General features: G+C 48.2%; 1 protein-coding gene across 1 annotated transcript in view; it reads left to right on the forward strand.

The window, feature by feature from the left end:
- Window positions 1–15,400, forward strand: part of atp11b (ATPase phospholipid transporting 11B) — a 56,889-nt gene extending 41,489 nt beyond the window's left edge. Inside the window, exons 28-30 of the mRNA XM_084444282.1 lie at window positions 3,042–3,207; window positions 9,512–9,663; window positions 14,408–15,400. Coding sequence (XP_084300408.1) covers window positions 3,042–3,207; window positions 9,512–9,663; window positions 14,408–14,489 — 400 coding nt within the window. The 3' untranslated portion in view covers window positions 14,490–15,400. The remainder of the gene's footprint in view (window positions 1–3,041; window positions 3,208–9,511; window positions 9,664–14,407) is intronic.
- Window positions 15,401–16,523: the final 1,123 nt, after the last annotated feature.

Below are 16,523 nucleotides of genomic sequence, written 5' to 3' on the forward strand. Positions count from 1 at the left end.
GTCACACACTCATCATCTGGTGAGGTTACACACACTCATCATCTGGTGAGGTCACACACACTCATCATCACCTGATGAGGTGACACACTCATCATCATCTGGTGAGGTCACACGCTCATCATCATCTGGTGAGGTCACACGCTCATCATCATCTGGTGAGGTCACACGCTCATCATCATCTGGTGAGGTCACACACAGTCATCATCATCTAGTGAGGTCACACACTCATCATCATCTGGTGAGGTCACACGCTCATCATCATCTGGTGAGGTCACACGCTCATCATCATCTGGTGAGGTCACACGCTCATCATCATCTGGTGAGGTCACACACAGTCATCATCATCTAGTGAGGTCACACACTCATCATCATCTGGTGAGGTCACACACACACACACATCTGGTGAGGTCACACACGTTCCCGTGGTGCCTTAAAAAGTCTTAAAAGTCTTGAATTTATGAATTTGGATATAATACCTTAAAAAGACTTGAAAAAGTCTTGAATTTTGATTTGATGGGTCTTAAAAAGTTGTGCTGTAGATGACTTGTTCTCCGTATCGTATTTCTCGTAACGAGTTTCACCTGTCAACCTCGATGATTTGACCAAATCAATCAATCGGAACCAATAATCGCGAACTCAACGCAGCCCCGGTTAAAAATTCTCAGAACACGTCATTGATTTGGAACTCGTTCGAACACGCGCCAACAGACCACCTCAGAGTTCGCCAAAAGCCCAGAACGGAGACGCTGAGACGAAAAGAAATTTGGCTAGTTTATTCATGCTACATTGGCAATTAGTATGGGGAAGTGTAAGTTTAATAAAACGTGTCTGGAGAAAAATTTGTTTGCTACTTGGTTGAAGCCGGTGGAAGAGAAAATTTTGAAGCCTACTGCACCGTGTGCAAGAAATTGATTCTACTGGGAACAATGGAAGTCAAGGCTTTGCTAAATCAGCTAAACACATGACCCAAGTCAGAAGCAAGGAACAAACTCCTGCCATCACCTCCGTGTTTTCACCTGCTTCATCAACTAGTCAGTTAACGTTACTATAGCTGCTAGTGCACCTACTAACGTTACAGCAGCTCCTACTACAACAGCAGCTCCTCTTAGCTGGTTAGAGAAGCAGCAGTAGCCTAATAGATGCTGTAGAAACCAGGGCCCCGTACTACGAAGCTCGTTCAACATCCAGGATAACTTTTCGCTAGCTCGCTCGAGTAAACCAGACAACCGCAATCACAGATAAACGGTAGCCTACTACGACGGTGGCTATCAACTCATTAAGTCTACCCAGCTGGTCCAATCTAGCTATGAGCGCGTTCACGGTAAAAAGGGAGGTATTTGCTCGAAATGACCAATCGCATACGCTGGGTAGACTTAATGAGTTGGTATGGGTATTCGGACACGGCCATGGACAAGGCAAACAATACGCATAACCAAGTTCCGTCCACCGTATTTTACACAAGAGGAGCAATAATATAGAAATATGAACTATAGGCACAACACAGTCGCTACTGCCAAAGGCCGGAAGGAAATCTGGAAAAATACTGCCTACGTTTTATCATTATCCTCCACATGAACAGTAGGCTAGATCATTGGGCTTTGCCTATTCTTTTATGGCATGTAAAGCAATTGTAGCCTATATCAATATATCTTATTCTTTCAGCTGCAACGCCTAGACTGGCAGGGGACGTCTAAATAAAGCAAATGTAGGCTATAGTTTAATAATTTCAGGTTGGAGTAGACAATGTGAAGTCTCTATACAAGAGGAACTAGAGATAACAGGCTATTACGATGGAAAAAGTGAAGCTTGTGGTGGAGAAGTAGGCTGTACGTGTGAGTTTTTTGTCTTTGAAATTGAGAGTGTAACATGTTTTTTTGAATGATTTTTCATGGTGTCTACCCACATCCATTGTATGACCAAAACGGTGGTAGAGCAATTATCAGACTTTCTCAAAAGTGTTAGTTTTGTCAACTTTTTGATCTGAACCATTGTATATGATCATAAGTAACATGGACAGGGCTAAACATGATTTTTTCCTTTACTACTCCTTTAAAATGTAGCCTTCTCTTTGTTCCTAGGAATGGGAGGCAAGTCTAATAAATCAACATTAAAGACTTGACAATTGAATAAAAAATTAGTGATTTTACTTGGTTCTCTGCATCACCCACAGCCTACACAAAACTGCAGGCAGGCTAATAAAATGCAAGCCAGTGCATAGCCTACAGTCTACGACTGTAAATGCACAAGGCAAAATATGGCTCAAGCAGCTGTCATTCTGCAATTTTTCATATGATATCGGGGAAATCCAAAGAGGGTTTTGTCGGTTTGTAAAAAGTCTTCTTAAGAACCTCTCACTGTTCGCGCACTGCAGATTCTTTTTTAATTCACACACTGAAGTTCAATATATAATCTTAACGTCCATATGCCTTTTTCCAAGTGAATTGATCGGTCAGCGGGCAGTGCTTCATACGTTTTGATCCATAATCTTGAATTTAACCTGCCCCGGAGCAGATTAGCTCGGCAGCATAAGTTACCATGGCGATATAGCACGGTGAACCACCTTCGTGGTACGGATAAACCAGGCTTGAACCTGAAGTTATCGCGCTAACCCTGTAGTCCTGTTTCGTAGTACAGGGCCCAGGCCTGCCAGTCACCCCAGGCCTACGCTGCAATGAGGTGACACCCCCTCACCCTTTATACACACAGAGAGAAACACACAAGAGTTCTGTGGACTGCTATAGTGTCTGTTAGAATAAATAAACATTCTAAAATTCTGGGATTTCATATTTCTTGGCCAGTAGGGCTGTGAAGTAGGTCTTGAAATGGGTATTAAATTTTGATATAAGTGGTCTTTAAAAGGTGTTAAAAAGACTTTTAGAACTTGAAGAAACCTGTAGGAACCCTGTATACTGTTGCCACTGGTCTCATTCTAGCACACTGACACCTTTATTGACACATCAGAACCTACAGGTTCTAAGTGAGGGGTTTAGGCTTCCTCCACACCCAGGACATGTACTTAATGTTTGACCTCTGACCCCCAGGCCGTTCCTCCACACCCAGGACATGTACTTTGTCTTCGTCCAGCTGCTCTCCAGTGGCTCGGCCTGGCTCGCCATCATCATCATCGTCATCACATGCCTCTTCCCCGACGTGGTGAAGAAGGTCGTCTACCGCCACCTGCAGCCCACCAGCACCCAGAAGTCCCAGGTGGGGGAGGGACACCTGGGGGAGGAGGGTGGAGGTGGGGGGGTACGGGGAGGAGGGTGGAGGTGGGGGGGTACGGGGACGAGGGAGGGATGTGGGGGAGAAAAGAGCTCGTTCTAGGAAGAGGGCAAGGAACCTCAAAAGAAGGAAGTGCCAGAGATGTCCTACATTGACATTTTCTCCAGGACAATCTGATAGTACCGGTATTTCCCCCTATTTTGGTTGTAACTACCATTCTTTCTTTCTTTTTTTGTGACACTGACATGAAAATCAAATTTGGAGCCTGGCACGACTATTCGAAAATGTGAATATTCTAGCTCATCCCTACGGTAGAGGTGAATCAGGTGTGCTGCTGTGGTGATGACGCTTCCTCTTTTTGATGGTCCTTGGGAGTGGGGTGGAATGGGGGTGGAGGGAGGGGGGGGGGGGGGGGTGACAAAGAGCCAGAACTGAAGCAGTGGGAGCTTGTGATAGGAGGGGAGTGTGGGGTGAACTGGGGGTGTTGTTCGGCGGGGAGGGGCATTTTGGTCTGGTTGATTATAACTCTGAATCAACTTCACAGCAACTTTGTTGTGGCCACAGGAAGTGCATGATACACCACACAGAGCATGTCTTCCTATCATCACACACCTATGCAGAAAACCAGATCAACCCGGCCATCACACTGCACTGACTCTTAATGTCATGCACTGTCATGCAATGTCACCCCCCCCCCCCTCCAACACACACACCTGTGTTATAGCCTTACTGCCTCTAAGGCTACATCAGGTAGTCAGGTAGTCTAGTAGTTCAGGAGATTCTAGTGTCCTTGCCAGAGATAATATTATGGGTGTCGGTTGAGTTTCATTGTTGGAGAGCACTTGTTTGCTTTCTCTCTTTCTCACACGTACCTCTTGTTCTTCCTGTCAATGTGCTACAGCAGATGCAACTTCCTGCCTTTTATTGCAGGCAGAGTGTGTCTGTGTGGATGTGTGTGGGGGGGGGGGTGACAATGTCTTTGTTTGTATCCCTGACTGATATAGTTACGAGTCAGTATGCCAGTCTTTCTCCCTCTTTCTTCCTTACGCAGGCTATGTTTGTGTGTGTCTGTCTGTGTTTGTATGTAGTGTGTGTGTGCATTTTTGTGTGTCTTTGTGTGTAATGTGTGTCTGTATTTATGTGTGTGTGTGTGTGTATTTGTGTGTGTGTCTGTATTTATGTGTGTGTGTGTTTGTATTTGTATGTGTATTTGTGTGTGCGGCCTCTGCGTGTGTTCTTGCTTCCTGACCATCCTGCTGTCCTCTGTTTCCTGTTTCCTGTCCCTTTCCTCTCTGCGGCGTAGATGTACTCCAACCGCGTTGCCATAGGTGACGACTTCATTGCCCTTCAGCCCCTGTCCAGGGCCAAGAATCAGCTGGGCAAGATTAGGTAGAGTAGCAAGACCCAGACCAGCTCTCTCTCCTCCTGTCTCTAGCTGTCTATCTGCATGTCTCTCTGCCTGCCTGTCTGTCTCTCTTCCTGTCTCTGTCTGCCTGTCTCTCTGTCTGTGTGTCTGTCTGCCTGTCTGTCTCCCTTCCTGTCTCTCTGCCTGCCTGCCTGCCTGCCTGCCTGTCTGTCTACATGCCCATACCCTGACAAACCCACCAGCATCCGGGGGTGTGCTGGGCCGGGTAGGTGTTTGTGGTTTGGCCGCATGGTAGAGGGGAGAGGGGAGCTCAGCACGTCTTCCTCTGAGCCAGGGAACCTCAGGAGGTGTGCATGTCAACCCAGGTCATCCTCTGAATATTACCCAGAGCACCCTCCCCTCACCCCACCGTGGCATGGTACTGTACTGCCTTCCTCCAGACCACCCCCATACTGCTGCAGCATGGTACAGTCCTCCTCCAGACCACCCCCATACTGCTGCAGCATGGAACAGTCCCTATGTCCTCAGTCTGGCATGACCACCCTTCAATACAACATGGTGTGTTCGGTGAACCTCAAACTCCCTGACCACCCCTCCTGCCAAAGCATGGTACATCCTGATATCCCGCCTCCATACTGGCATGACACAGTCCGTCTCCCAGACCACCCCTCCGGCTGCCTGCAACATGGTGCGTTCTTTGCCAGCGCATGGCGCAGGGTATCTGACCTCTCCCACTGCCTCGTAATTGGCTGCTGCTCACACCATAGCCCAGTGGGGCTCAACGCTGCTCGTGGTGTCAAGGCCTGCATCCGTGAGCCTGCTGTGTGAACGTCATCGCTGCCGGCCTGGTTCACGACGCCTTTTCTACGTTGTTGGTTTGATGAATGTTTATTCTACGGTACATAGCAATGCCATGTGTCTGGATAGTCTATTCCTCGCCCAGTGAGCAGAGAGGAGGGTGACCTCATCGCTGCAGATCGCTCCGGTCAGCTGCAATGTTGCGAAAGTGCTGCCATGGTCTTGCATACGTTTGCATCGATAATATGCATAATTTATCTCCTCCTCAAATTCCCCCGTCGGTCTAACCTGCTGCCGGTCGAATCCCAGAGGCAGACACTCGATTCTGAATTAATGCCTCAGTTGCTCACTGGCGTTTTCTCAGTTCAGGGGGGATGTCGCTACAGCAGACCGGTGCTTCCTTGTGGTATCTCTGTTGTGGTATCTCTGTTGCTCTGGTCTCTTTACTGAGAGACTTGGCAGCGCAGGATCAATTGTCAATAGATTCCTCCTGCTGCACTTCTCCTCCTCTGAGCAGTCTAGACCTGGACTCCTCCTCTGACCAGTCTAGACCTGGCCGCCTCCTCCTCTGAACAGTCTAGACCTGGCCGCCTCCTCCTCCTCTGACCTGTCTAGACCTGGCCTCCTCCTCTGAACAGTCTAGATCTGGCCTGCTCCTCCTCTGACCTGTCTAGACCTGGCCTTCTCCTCTTCCTCCTCCTCTGAACAGTCTAGACCTGGCCTCCTCCTCCTCCTCTGAACAGTCTAGACCTGGCCTCCTTCTCCTCCTCTGACCTGTCTAGACCTGGCCTTCTCCTCCTTCTCCTCCTCTGACCTGTCTAGACCTGGCCTTCTCCTCCTCCTCCTCCTCTTAACAGTCTAGAGTCTAGACTGTTAAGAGGAGGAGGAGGAGGAGGAGGAGAAGGCCAGGTCTAGACTGTTCAGAGGAGGAGGAGGAGGAGGCCAGGTCTAGACTGTTCAGAGGAGGAGGAGGAGAAGGCCAGGTCTAGACTGTTCAGAGGAGGAGGAGGAGGAGGCCAGGTCTAGACTGTTCAGAGGAGGAGAAGGCTAGGTCTAGACTCTAGACCTAGCCTTCTCCTCCTCTGAACAGTCTAGACCTGGCCTTCTCCTCCTCCTCCTCTGAACAGTCTAGACCTGGCCTTCTCCTCCTCCTCCTCTGAACAGTCTAGACCTGGCCTCCTCCTCCTCCTCCTCTGAACAGTCTAGACCTGCCCTTCTCCTCCTCCTCCTCTGAACAGTCTAGACCTGGCCTTCTCCTCCTCCTCCTCTGAACAGTCTAGACCTGGCCTCCTCTGCTTATCTGCTCATTTTGTATTTGTTGAGCTGCTCCCTCAGCCCTCCTCCTCCCCCTAGCTGAAGTGTGCGTAGATTGGGCTTTGTACAACTGCACACTTCAGAGAGATGGGACAGGGAGAATGTGGACACCGTCAGCAGGCGTTGCTTTCCTGTGTTCCTCTAGCCCTAGTCTCACAGGCCGTGTGTGTGTGTGTGTGTGTGTGTGTGCGTGTGTGTGTGCGTGCATGCGTGCGTGCGTGCGTTTGTGTGCGCATGTCCACTTCTAGATGGAAGAGGATCAGGTTTCAGTCAGCTCAAAACATGACCCTGCTGAAGACAGCAGGAGCAGAGGGGAGGACAATAGGCACCTGCTAGCCACTGCTGCCCCCTCTGCCCCCCTCCCGGCCCCCCAGCCCCTTCTAGGTAGAATTGGCACCTAGCCCGCATCAGCATGCCCCCCAATACCCCCCCCCCCCACCCAAGGTAGAACAGACTCCCAGCCTGCACGCAGCATTGCCCACCATCCTCCTCCTCACCCCCCTAATCTGGGCCCCAGCCCAACCTGACACCCTAACCCTAGACAGTACCCTGACTCTCCCAAACCCCCCTGGTCCAGGCCTGGCTCTGGTCCCTGAGGGACGCTACCGACTGACCCACGGTGGGGAAATGCTGCTGTGTTTGGTTCTGTGCCTTGTCACCACCCCCCCCTCATCCTCTCATCCCCACATGCGTCCAGCACGGCACCACTGAGCCTTAATGTTACAAGCATGGGAGTCTAATGTCGGTCTCCGGCTGACTGTGAGTGAACCGTCCTGGCTGTGCATGCTTGATCGGGTCTGAATAGAGAGATCGTGAATGTAAAAAATAAGTTATGCAATGTTTTCCCACATGGACGCTTGGGCTTGAATAATATGTTTGTTTATCACCAGCTAAACTTTCTACATCAGTTAATCTGAATGTACTTTTAGTCAAATCTCTTATTTCTTTCTCTTTTTAGTTCACCATTATTCTGTTGTTTCATGGAATTATTCTTTATTACACTTTTTTCCTTAGCGGCTCCCAGCAGACCTTTAGCAGACCTATAGCTCGCTGTGTCGGTCGGTCTACAAAAATGTCCACACAGGTGCAGCGCTGCTGCCACAGCTGTTACTAATCCACTAATGAGACGAGAGGATTCAGCCGGACTGAAAATGCCTACTACTACTTAGTTCTTACGTGGCCGCCGCTATTCAGAATGTGTGTTTGTTTTTAATCAGGGATTGTCCCCAGAGCGAGTCTTCATGTCCTGGGTGAGATCTAATCACAGGACCGGCGGCTACGGAGCAGACTGTGGTTCACTGGGGTTCTGGTTTCCTGGGTTGTGTTGGTGTAATGTGGTGCCGACCTGAGACGCCCAGCTCAGTCGCCAGCAGTGCTAAATCACACGGTGATGATGCTGATGTCACACATATCAAGACTGCCACTGTAACCTTGATCAATGTACCTGCTTGAGATTCAAGGTTAGAAGGAGCTGGCTTTGTCGTAAAATGTGTTTGTGTGTGTGTGTGTGAGTGAGGTGGAAGTGCTACAGGATTAAAAAATAACCCCCTAGATAAAGGTCAAGGTAGACGCGTTAAATCAATGATATTTTCCTGCTGGGGGTTATACATGGTTGAGATCGAGATTTGGTTTCTCTACACCAGTAAAGTAGATGCATCGGAACAGGTCTTCGGTGAGGCTCAGCCTACACCTGACCCCACACCTGACCCCACACCTGACCCCACACCTGACACTGACTATGCCTCTCAGTCCTGCGCTCTGACACGTCAGCTGTTCAGCTGCCAGCATGCAGCACTGTATACTGCCAGAGGGGAGTAAGAGACCTCATCTATTCTCTCTAGGCCCTGTCCTGGTCCTCAACTCTGCCATGTAAGACAGAAAGAAGAGTTCTCTCCCCTCCTCTCCCTCTCCTTTCATCTCCTCCCCTCCTCTCCTCTTTCCTTCCCTCCCTCTCCTCTCTCCTCCCCTCCTCTCCTTTCCTCTCATCCTCTCTCCTCTCCTCTCCACAGTGCTTACTCAGGAAAAACCTACCTCATCTCAGTCGCCCAGGAAGTCAAATGTATCGACTTTTCTTTCGCTCAAAGCCACAGTCTCCATACTCCTTTTGCTCCCGGCAGGCTTTGATCTTACCTCCCGCTTCTATCGGTCTCGCACGCAAAGTGGAGGAAGGCTGATTCATCTTAAATCTACAGTCTTGTCCACGTCTACTGCCTGTGAGCGTAGCGAGCAGTCCCATGTCACCGTGAGGAGCTCCTGATGCGTGTGAACGTACAAGGCTACAGCAGGTGGCCGCGGTGGTGTGAGTGCGACAGGCCCGACGCGAGGAGAATGTTGAGAAGCCGTAAGAGCCGGGCAATCCCTGTACATCATCCGCCATTATGTGATTCAGACTGATGAGATTAGAGGGTCGGGGCCAGAGCTGTCTGTTATTCTTTAACAGATGTACTAATTTCCAGGATTTTTTGTTTGTTATTCATTCACTTACCCCCCCCCCCCCCCCCCGCCTCGTGGAGGAGCATGTGTTCAGTGTTGACGCTGTAACGTACAATACGTGCGAGTGTATGACAGCATGTACCCACCCCCCACAGCTCCACCCACCCTCCCTCAGTTTGTAGGGGGTCAGGACAGTGGACAGTGGCGCTGCAGGGCGGGCTGTCTTCAGAGGTCCGTGGGGGGTCTCAGGTTGGTGCCGACTCTAATATCCTGTTGTTTTTTTCTCTCCTCCACTCTCTGTTGTTCTCTCTCCTTCCATCTCAACACCTCCTCCCCCACCTCCCTTTTCTCCCTCCCTCCTCCTCCTCTGCACTCCAGCTTATTGAGGACTCCTCCCAGGGTGTCGGCTGTGTGGAGTCCCTGTGCTGCTACTCGGAGGACGGAAGCGGCTGTGCCCGGTTGGCACGGCTGGTGGACCAAGTGACATGCCGCTGTAACGGCAACCCCGCCACCTGGGGCGCCGCCAACAGGTGGGACTCCTCCTCCTGCTCCTCCTCCGTTTGCTGCTGCTGCTCTCATCTGTTCCATAAGCTGGAGCGGGGAGGGCCGGCTGTCCTGGAACAGTGATGGGGGGGGTTAGACCGTGTCCTGCGTTCGAAGGTTGTAGACTCTACTGCTCCCCCCAGTGGGCAAGAGAAGGACCATAGTGAAACATGAGGGCAGGAGGAGGCGGAGGTTTCAGGACGCAGGATGTTTTTTTTATTTTTTAAATGGCCTTGAAATGCAGACCCGTATTTTTACTGTGCTGTGACAGGCTGACGTAACCTTCCCTGTTTGTACTGTAGGGGTCGCACATCTCTGTCTGTATACAGTAACCGCCTGTCTGTCTGTCTGCCTGCCTGTATACGGTAACCGTCTGTCTGTCTGCTGGTCTTTGCCATGTTCTGTCTGTCTTCCTCTTTGTCTCTCTTCTGTCTTGTCTCTCTTCTTCCAACTGCCGTCACCGAGGGGCTGGTTGTCACTTTAGCGCAGTGAACCACAATGCAGCATTGAAGAGTTGGTCGACTGACTAATAGCGATGTGATTATTGCTAGATTTACAACCACTTGTTTTTCTTGGAAGATTGACTGCATAGATACTCAGAAAAGCTATTTCGGAAAGTTGCAAACTCATCAGTCCTGCCTTGAGCTCTGGAGTCTGCAGACTCACTCTTGTCTGCGTCTTTACCTGTCCAAGTCCTTATCGATCACCTGCGATCATCAGTGTTTCTGCTGAGGAGGGATCAGATCTGCGCTGGATTCATTCTAGATCAGGTCTGTGGACAGGGTGAGAGTCTTTACAGCTGTAGCTAACCCTAACCCTGGACCAGGGCTAACCTAACCCTTCCCCTGGACCAGGGCTAACCCTACCCCTACCCCCATTAGGAGATGCTCCTCCTTACTTACCAAAGGCTTACCAAAGCCTGTTGAATATATGAGTGTTTACCTATAGAGAATGGCAGCATGTCGGTTAGGTGGGACGCATCTGTAGCCCTTCACATACTATCTTATACTGCAGCCTCCCGACACTGAGAAGTGCAGACCAGAGGTTTTCCAGCAAGAGTGGTTCTGGCCTTAATGCTAACATACTGCCATGGAGGAGGGGCCAACTTATATCCACCAGGCTCTCTCTGAGTGACAGGGAGATTATATATACACAGCCGCATATATATCAGAACACGTATATCCCATATACAATCTGTAATGTCCGAAACCCCAGTGTAGACCCTGATGCTTGCGTCTTGTGAAGTTATTGTGTGTACTGTTCACCAAATCCTGCCGGAGAGGCCTCATGGGAGATGTAGTCTCTTTGAGGTAGACCTGTCGAGCCATTTTGCTACTGTACGTGTGTGTTATGTTTCTATTGTATCCTGAAGCCCTGGAGGAGCTTCTGAGAAGAGGCTCTCTCTGATGCTTTGCTGCTGCTGCATGGGGGGCTGCTGGGTACAGGAACCCCCCCCCTCCTGCTCTGTCCTCCTCTTCCTTCTTCTCTGCATGCTTCTGCCTAGAATCAACACACATTCATCTTCTCTGTTAACTGTCATTATCACCGCTACCACACCCCCCTGATGGGGCACCCTAGGTTATCACACAGGTGACCTATCCTTGTGGGTTCAATTCCCTGTGGTTGAACTGACACTCACTCCATGCATGCGGAGGTGACGTAGCTGCCTGTCACATTGAGGTCACACCGTCCTGTGTGCATGCTCTTAAAACGGTTGTCTTTGTCTGGAGGGTCTGGCTGTGCCCCCCTCACCCACCTACAGGGGGGGAACAGCAGCGAGCTGATTAAGATCCAAACATGTCTGATCAGATGAAGGATGAGAAGAGACCATGCGTGTTAGATTGAACATGCCTTGCGAGTCAGTCTGATAGGTTGGCGTGGATGATGTCTCTCCATCGCCCCCTGGTGGTCGGTGGGTGTATTTGCTCACTGCCACTGCAACGGATAGGGCCTCAGTGCCTTTACCAAGAGTATTCAAGCTCTCAAAAGTATATTATATAGTTTCTAAAGGTGTTTTAGAAACTATATGAATTTTTTTTTTTTTTTTGTATGTATATATCATATAGTTTCTAAAATATATATTATAATATATATATATACACTATATTGCCAAAAGTATTCGCTGATCTGCCTATACACGCATATGAACTTAAGTGACATCCCATTCTTAATCCATAGAGTTTAATATGACGTCGGCCCACCCTTTGCAGCTATAACAGCTTCAACTCTTCTGGGAAGGCTTTCCACAAGGTTTAGGATTGTTTATGGGAATTTTTGACCATTCTTCCAGAATCGCATTTGTGAGGTCAGACACTGATGTTGGACGAGAAGGCCTGGCTCGCAGTCTCCGCTCTAATTTATCCCAAAGGTGTTCTATCGGGTTGAGGTCAGGACTCTGTGCAGGCCAGTCAAGTTCTTCCACACCAAACTCGCTCATCCATGTCTTTATGGACCTTGCTTTGTGCACTGGTGCGCAGTCATGTTGGAACAGGAAGGGGCCTTCCCCAAACTGTTCCCAAAAAAGTTGGGAGCATGGAATTGTCCAGAAACACTTGGTATGCTGAAGCATTCACTAAGGGGCCAAGCCCAGCTCCTGAAAAATGGCCCCTTCCTGTTCCAACATGACTGCGCACCACTTCCCATAAACACACTCCTAAACCTTGTGGAAAGCCTTCCCAGAAGAGTTGGAGCTGTTATAGTTGCAAAGGGTGGGCGGGCGTCATATTAAACCCTATGGATTAAGAATGGGATGTCACTAAAGTTCATATGCATGTAAAGGCAGATGAGCGAATACTTTTGGCAATATAGTGTGTGTGTGTATATATATATATATATATATATATATATTATATATATATTATAGTATATAATACAGTTTCTAAAGGGCTTTTAGAAACAATATGCATATTGTATATCTTTTTTGTATGTATGTAAAGTATGCTTAAAATAATTATTATATATATATATATATATATATATATATATATATATATATATAATGATTTAGTTTCTAAAATATCTATTTAAGATGTTTTAGATATGATGATACCTATTTTTGTAGTAGTAGGACAGATTATTAGTAGAGCTGTGAACTGAGCTTCATATCAAGTAGACCAGGTAATAGTAGTTTATAGATCATATGGCTGGTGATGCATAGAGCAAATGTCCAAAGGGTGATTACGTTATGCAGATGGAGTTGGGTAGCTGACTGTGGTGTGTGTGTGTGTGTGTGTGTCGAATCATCATTCAGTACTAATCTTCATCACTCACCATCTTCTCTTCTCTCCCATCCAGCCAACTTTGAGATTGGGTGAATATTTGAGGCCGTTTGATTTCAACATAGTTCTTATGAGTAGCACGACAGCAGGCCTTCAGCCCCTGGACAGGGTGTTGCTCATACCAGAGCAGATCAGATTAGACTAGGGGAGACCAGATCAGAGGCCTATACTACGAAGCAAGTACAACATACCCAGGATATCTTTTCGTTAGCTGGCTTCGCTAAGCCTAACAAAACAGTCACGCATAAGCAGTGTCACGACGGTGGTTATTAACTCATTAAGGTTTTCCCAATCTAGCTATGAGCATGTTCACATGATGAAAGGGTCAGTGTGTGCGCAGCACTATATGACCAATTGCAATAAGGACAAGTCTACCAGAGCCGCATATTTTACACTCGATAATTAGCGCTTTATAGTAACCATCCATAATAAGCGTTAATTAATAGGTAATTAGGATCTTATAATTCCTTATACAATGCTTATAAGACAATATTATGTGTTAATAAGACTATATTAATGTTTAATAATAGCATAATAAACACGTTCATTGATAGATTATAAGCGTTAGTTAATAGGTAATAAGGACCTTATAAATCATAACATGCTTATAAGACATATGCGTAAATAAGACTATACAAGTGTTTAATAATGGCATAATAAACATGTTTATTGTTAGATTATAAGACATTTATAAGCACTTATAAGAAGCTTGTTAACTGTTTATAGACTGCTATTATGCACTTACTGTATTATGCATTCATTAGCAGTTAATTATGCACTTATTATGCAATTTTCCAGTAGTGGATCTAAAGCGGGTTCAAGCAGCCGACCAAGATGAGCCATTCCCTCTGCTGAAAATCTGTATCTTTCATATACTCACCAGGGAAAGCCAAAGGGTTTTGTCAGTGTCTAAAAACTCTCGCCTTCCTATGATATCCTCTCTCTTCTCACTCCGAGGTCCACTGGATCTTCTAGTAACGGTGATGCCATTTTCCAGGAGAATTGATCGGTCAGTGGGCACGGCTTCGTCCGTGTTTATCTGTTATCTCGAACATAATCTGCCATAGCGATGTACCCCAGTAAAAAGTGAACCACTGTCGTGACACTGGAAACTCAGGGTTAAACCTGAAGTTCCCTCGCTAACCCCCAAATCCTGCTTGGTACAGTAGTACAGCCCTCTGACCAGACCAGGTGTCCATCCTCAGGACAGGAAGCTGAGCGCTTGCTGAGGCAGTAGCTGAGCAGCAGGGGATCCTAAGAAGGAACTGAGCCCACACAGAGAGGCTCGGAGCACTAGTCTTGAACCAGTATTCAGGGAAACGGACTGGTTCCGAGTCTGTGCCTGGGCGGCAGCGTTCACCTCAGAGTGAGGTTATAAGCAGGTCTGGGACCAGTTAATCGCCCCCTTCCCCCATTTCGACTGAACCTTGACCCCTGTCGTTGCTGCTTCCAGATCATGGAGCGACTCCGACCCCATCTACTCCAACGACCGCAGCATCCTGACGCTCTCACCCATCGAGGCCACGCACTGCTGAGCCAGCAGGGGGCGCAGAGGAGCTAGCCACCACCACTCCCACACTGCTGTTGACCCTCACTGCTGACCTAGCAAGGAGCACAGAGGAGCCACCTGCATCCCCCATCCCCACACGCCCACCCCACTGCTGGCCCTCACTGCTGACCTAGTCAGGAGCACGGAGCTAAGCTAGCCACAGCCACCACCACCCCACTGCTGGCCCTCACTGTCAGCACTGATGCTTGCTCCGGCTAGCACTCGCTGGCACTGCAAGCTTTGCTGCTCCTCCTTACTCCTCCACACACAGACAGACAGAGAGAGAGAGAGTGTTACTCACCTGGCCACAGACGCCCGGGTTCTCTGCCTACAGACCACGAGGCCCCGAGGTCAGCCTCCACCCCTCCAGACCACGAGGCCCCGAGGTCAGCCTCCGCAGACCACGAGGCCCCGAGGTCAGCCTCCATCTTCCACAGCTCCTCCCCTCCCCTCCCAGTCAGAAACAAAGGGAATAGACTGTTCTACACCGAACTTCCACAGTACCACATACCAAAGGTTGGGAGAGGGAGAGAACTCTTATTTTTGTGCCTGTAGGCTAGTGCTGCTTCTGGGCCTGACTATACTGTACCTCGCTTACCCCCCCCCCTCCTCCTCCATCCTTCCTTCCTTCCTTCCAGTGGGAGTTTTATAAGCCATATTCTCTGAGCGGTCACTACCTGATGTTTCAATAGGTACGAGTACATGAGAGCAGTTTCTTGGAGCACCGTCTCTTGTTTTTGAAAAGCTGTCCCCTGAAATGCCTTTCTTCTTTCTGCACAGAACTCTAAGTGGTGTGTTATAATGTCCAGACTCGTTGACAGGTGAATGTCCCTAAAGATAGAAGTATAGACTAGCTGTCAACGGGAAAGAAAAGACATGGGGGGGGGGGGGGGGGGGGGGCGGGAACGGATCTTTTGCACATCATGAACGTTCTTCTCTCAAATCACATGTTTGTTTTTTATTTTGTTTGTTTATGTTGTATTTTATTTTCCTTAAATCATGACCTGTCATTGGAACCATGTTACTGTTATTTTTGATGTTGCCGTGTGTCTTTTGATTCTGTTACTAACCATTTCATGGTGTGTGTGCGCGCGACTGTGTATTTGTCTCGGCCATGTTGGTTGAGGGCAGGATTTAACCTCGCTGACTGGCAGGAACTTCCTGTGTGACCTCTGGGTTCCTTCCTAGCTCTGAAGCGACAGGTCAGCCATCATGCCCTGAGAGGGAGGGGCCTTGTCAAGTGGGTCATTGAGACAACCGTTTTAACCTTGCTATCAGTCATGACACAGTGACTTATACACACACACACACTATGGTTACACAATAGGGAGATTTGAAGTTGAATGAAATTGAAGTTGTTAGTGACTGCAGCTTTGACTGGGAGGCACTTGGGGGGGGGGGACGTGTAAATGTTGAAGTAATGCAATCAAGTCTGAAACATCTTTTGACCATTCTCTGTCCATGGTTCGCAACTGTTGAAATCAATCCGATTCTGTCATTATCATGGATACAAATGTATCTAACAAGGAAAGTATATATTTATTGCGACAGGACCTTGTCCTCTGTTCTGTTGTATACATATCAATTCTGTTTCATTATTATCATATCGACTGATCAAGTCGGTTCAAGTAGTTATGAACCGGGAAGGGTTCAACCTGAATTCATATAATAAACATGATATAATTGAAACGTTTATTGAACGTTTTGTTTTGTCTCGCATACTGAATACAACCCAGGTGACATACGATATAAGACAGTTGAAGAATGTTTGTCAAAGAGTATTTCTGAAGACTCCATATTCATTGTGGCAATAAAACCCTGCACTAGAAACACGACGAAGGAGATCAGGTGTTTGTTCATCTCCTCCTCATCCTGATCATGTTCAGACCTCTTTCTCCTGTGTGTCAGTGGACCCCTGTCATAGCTGATGTTTATCAAAACTATTCTATTTACTGAATAAATACATTTTTAAGAAAATGAACAATGTTGCAAGTATCATTTCCTTCTTCTGCAGCCATTG

This window comes from Borostomias antarcticus, assembly GCF_949987555.1.
Source record: "Borostomias antarcticus genome assembly, chromosome: 10".
Taxonomy (NCBI): Eukaryota; Metazoa; Chordata; class Actinopteri; order Stomiiformes; family Stomiidae; genus Borostomias; species Borostomias antarcticus.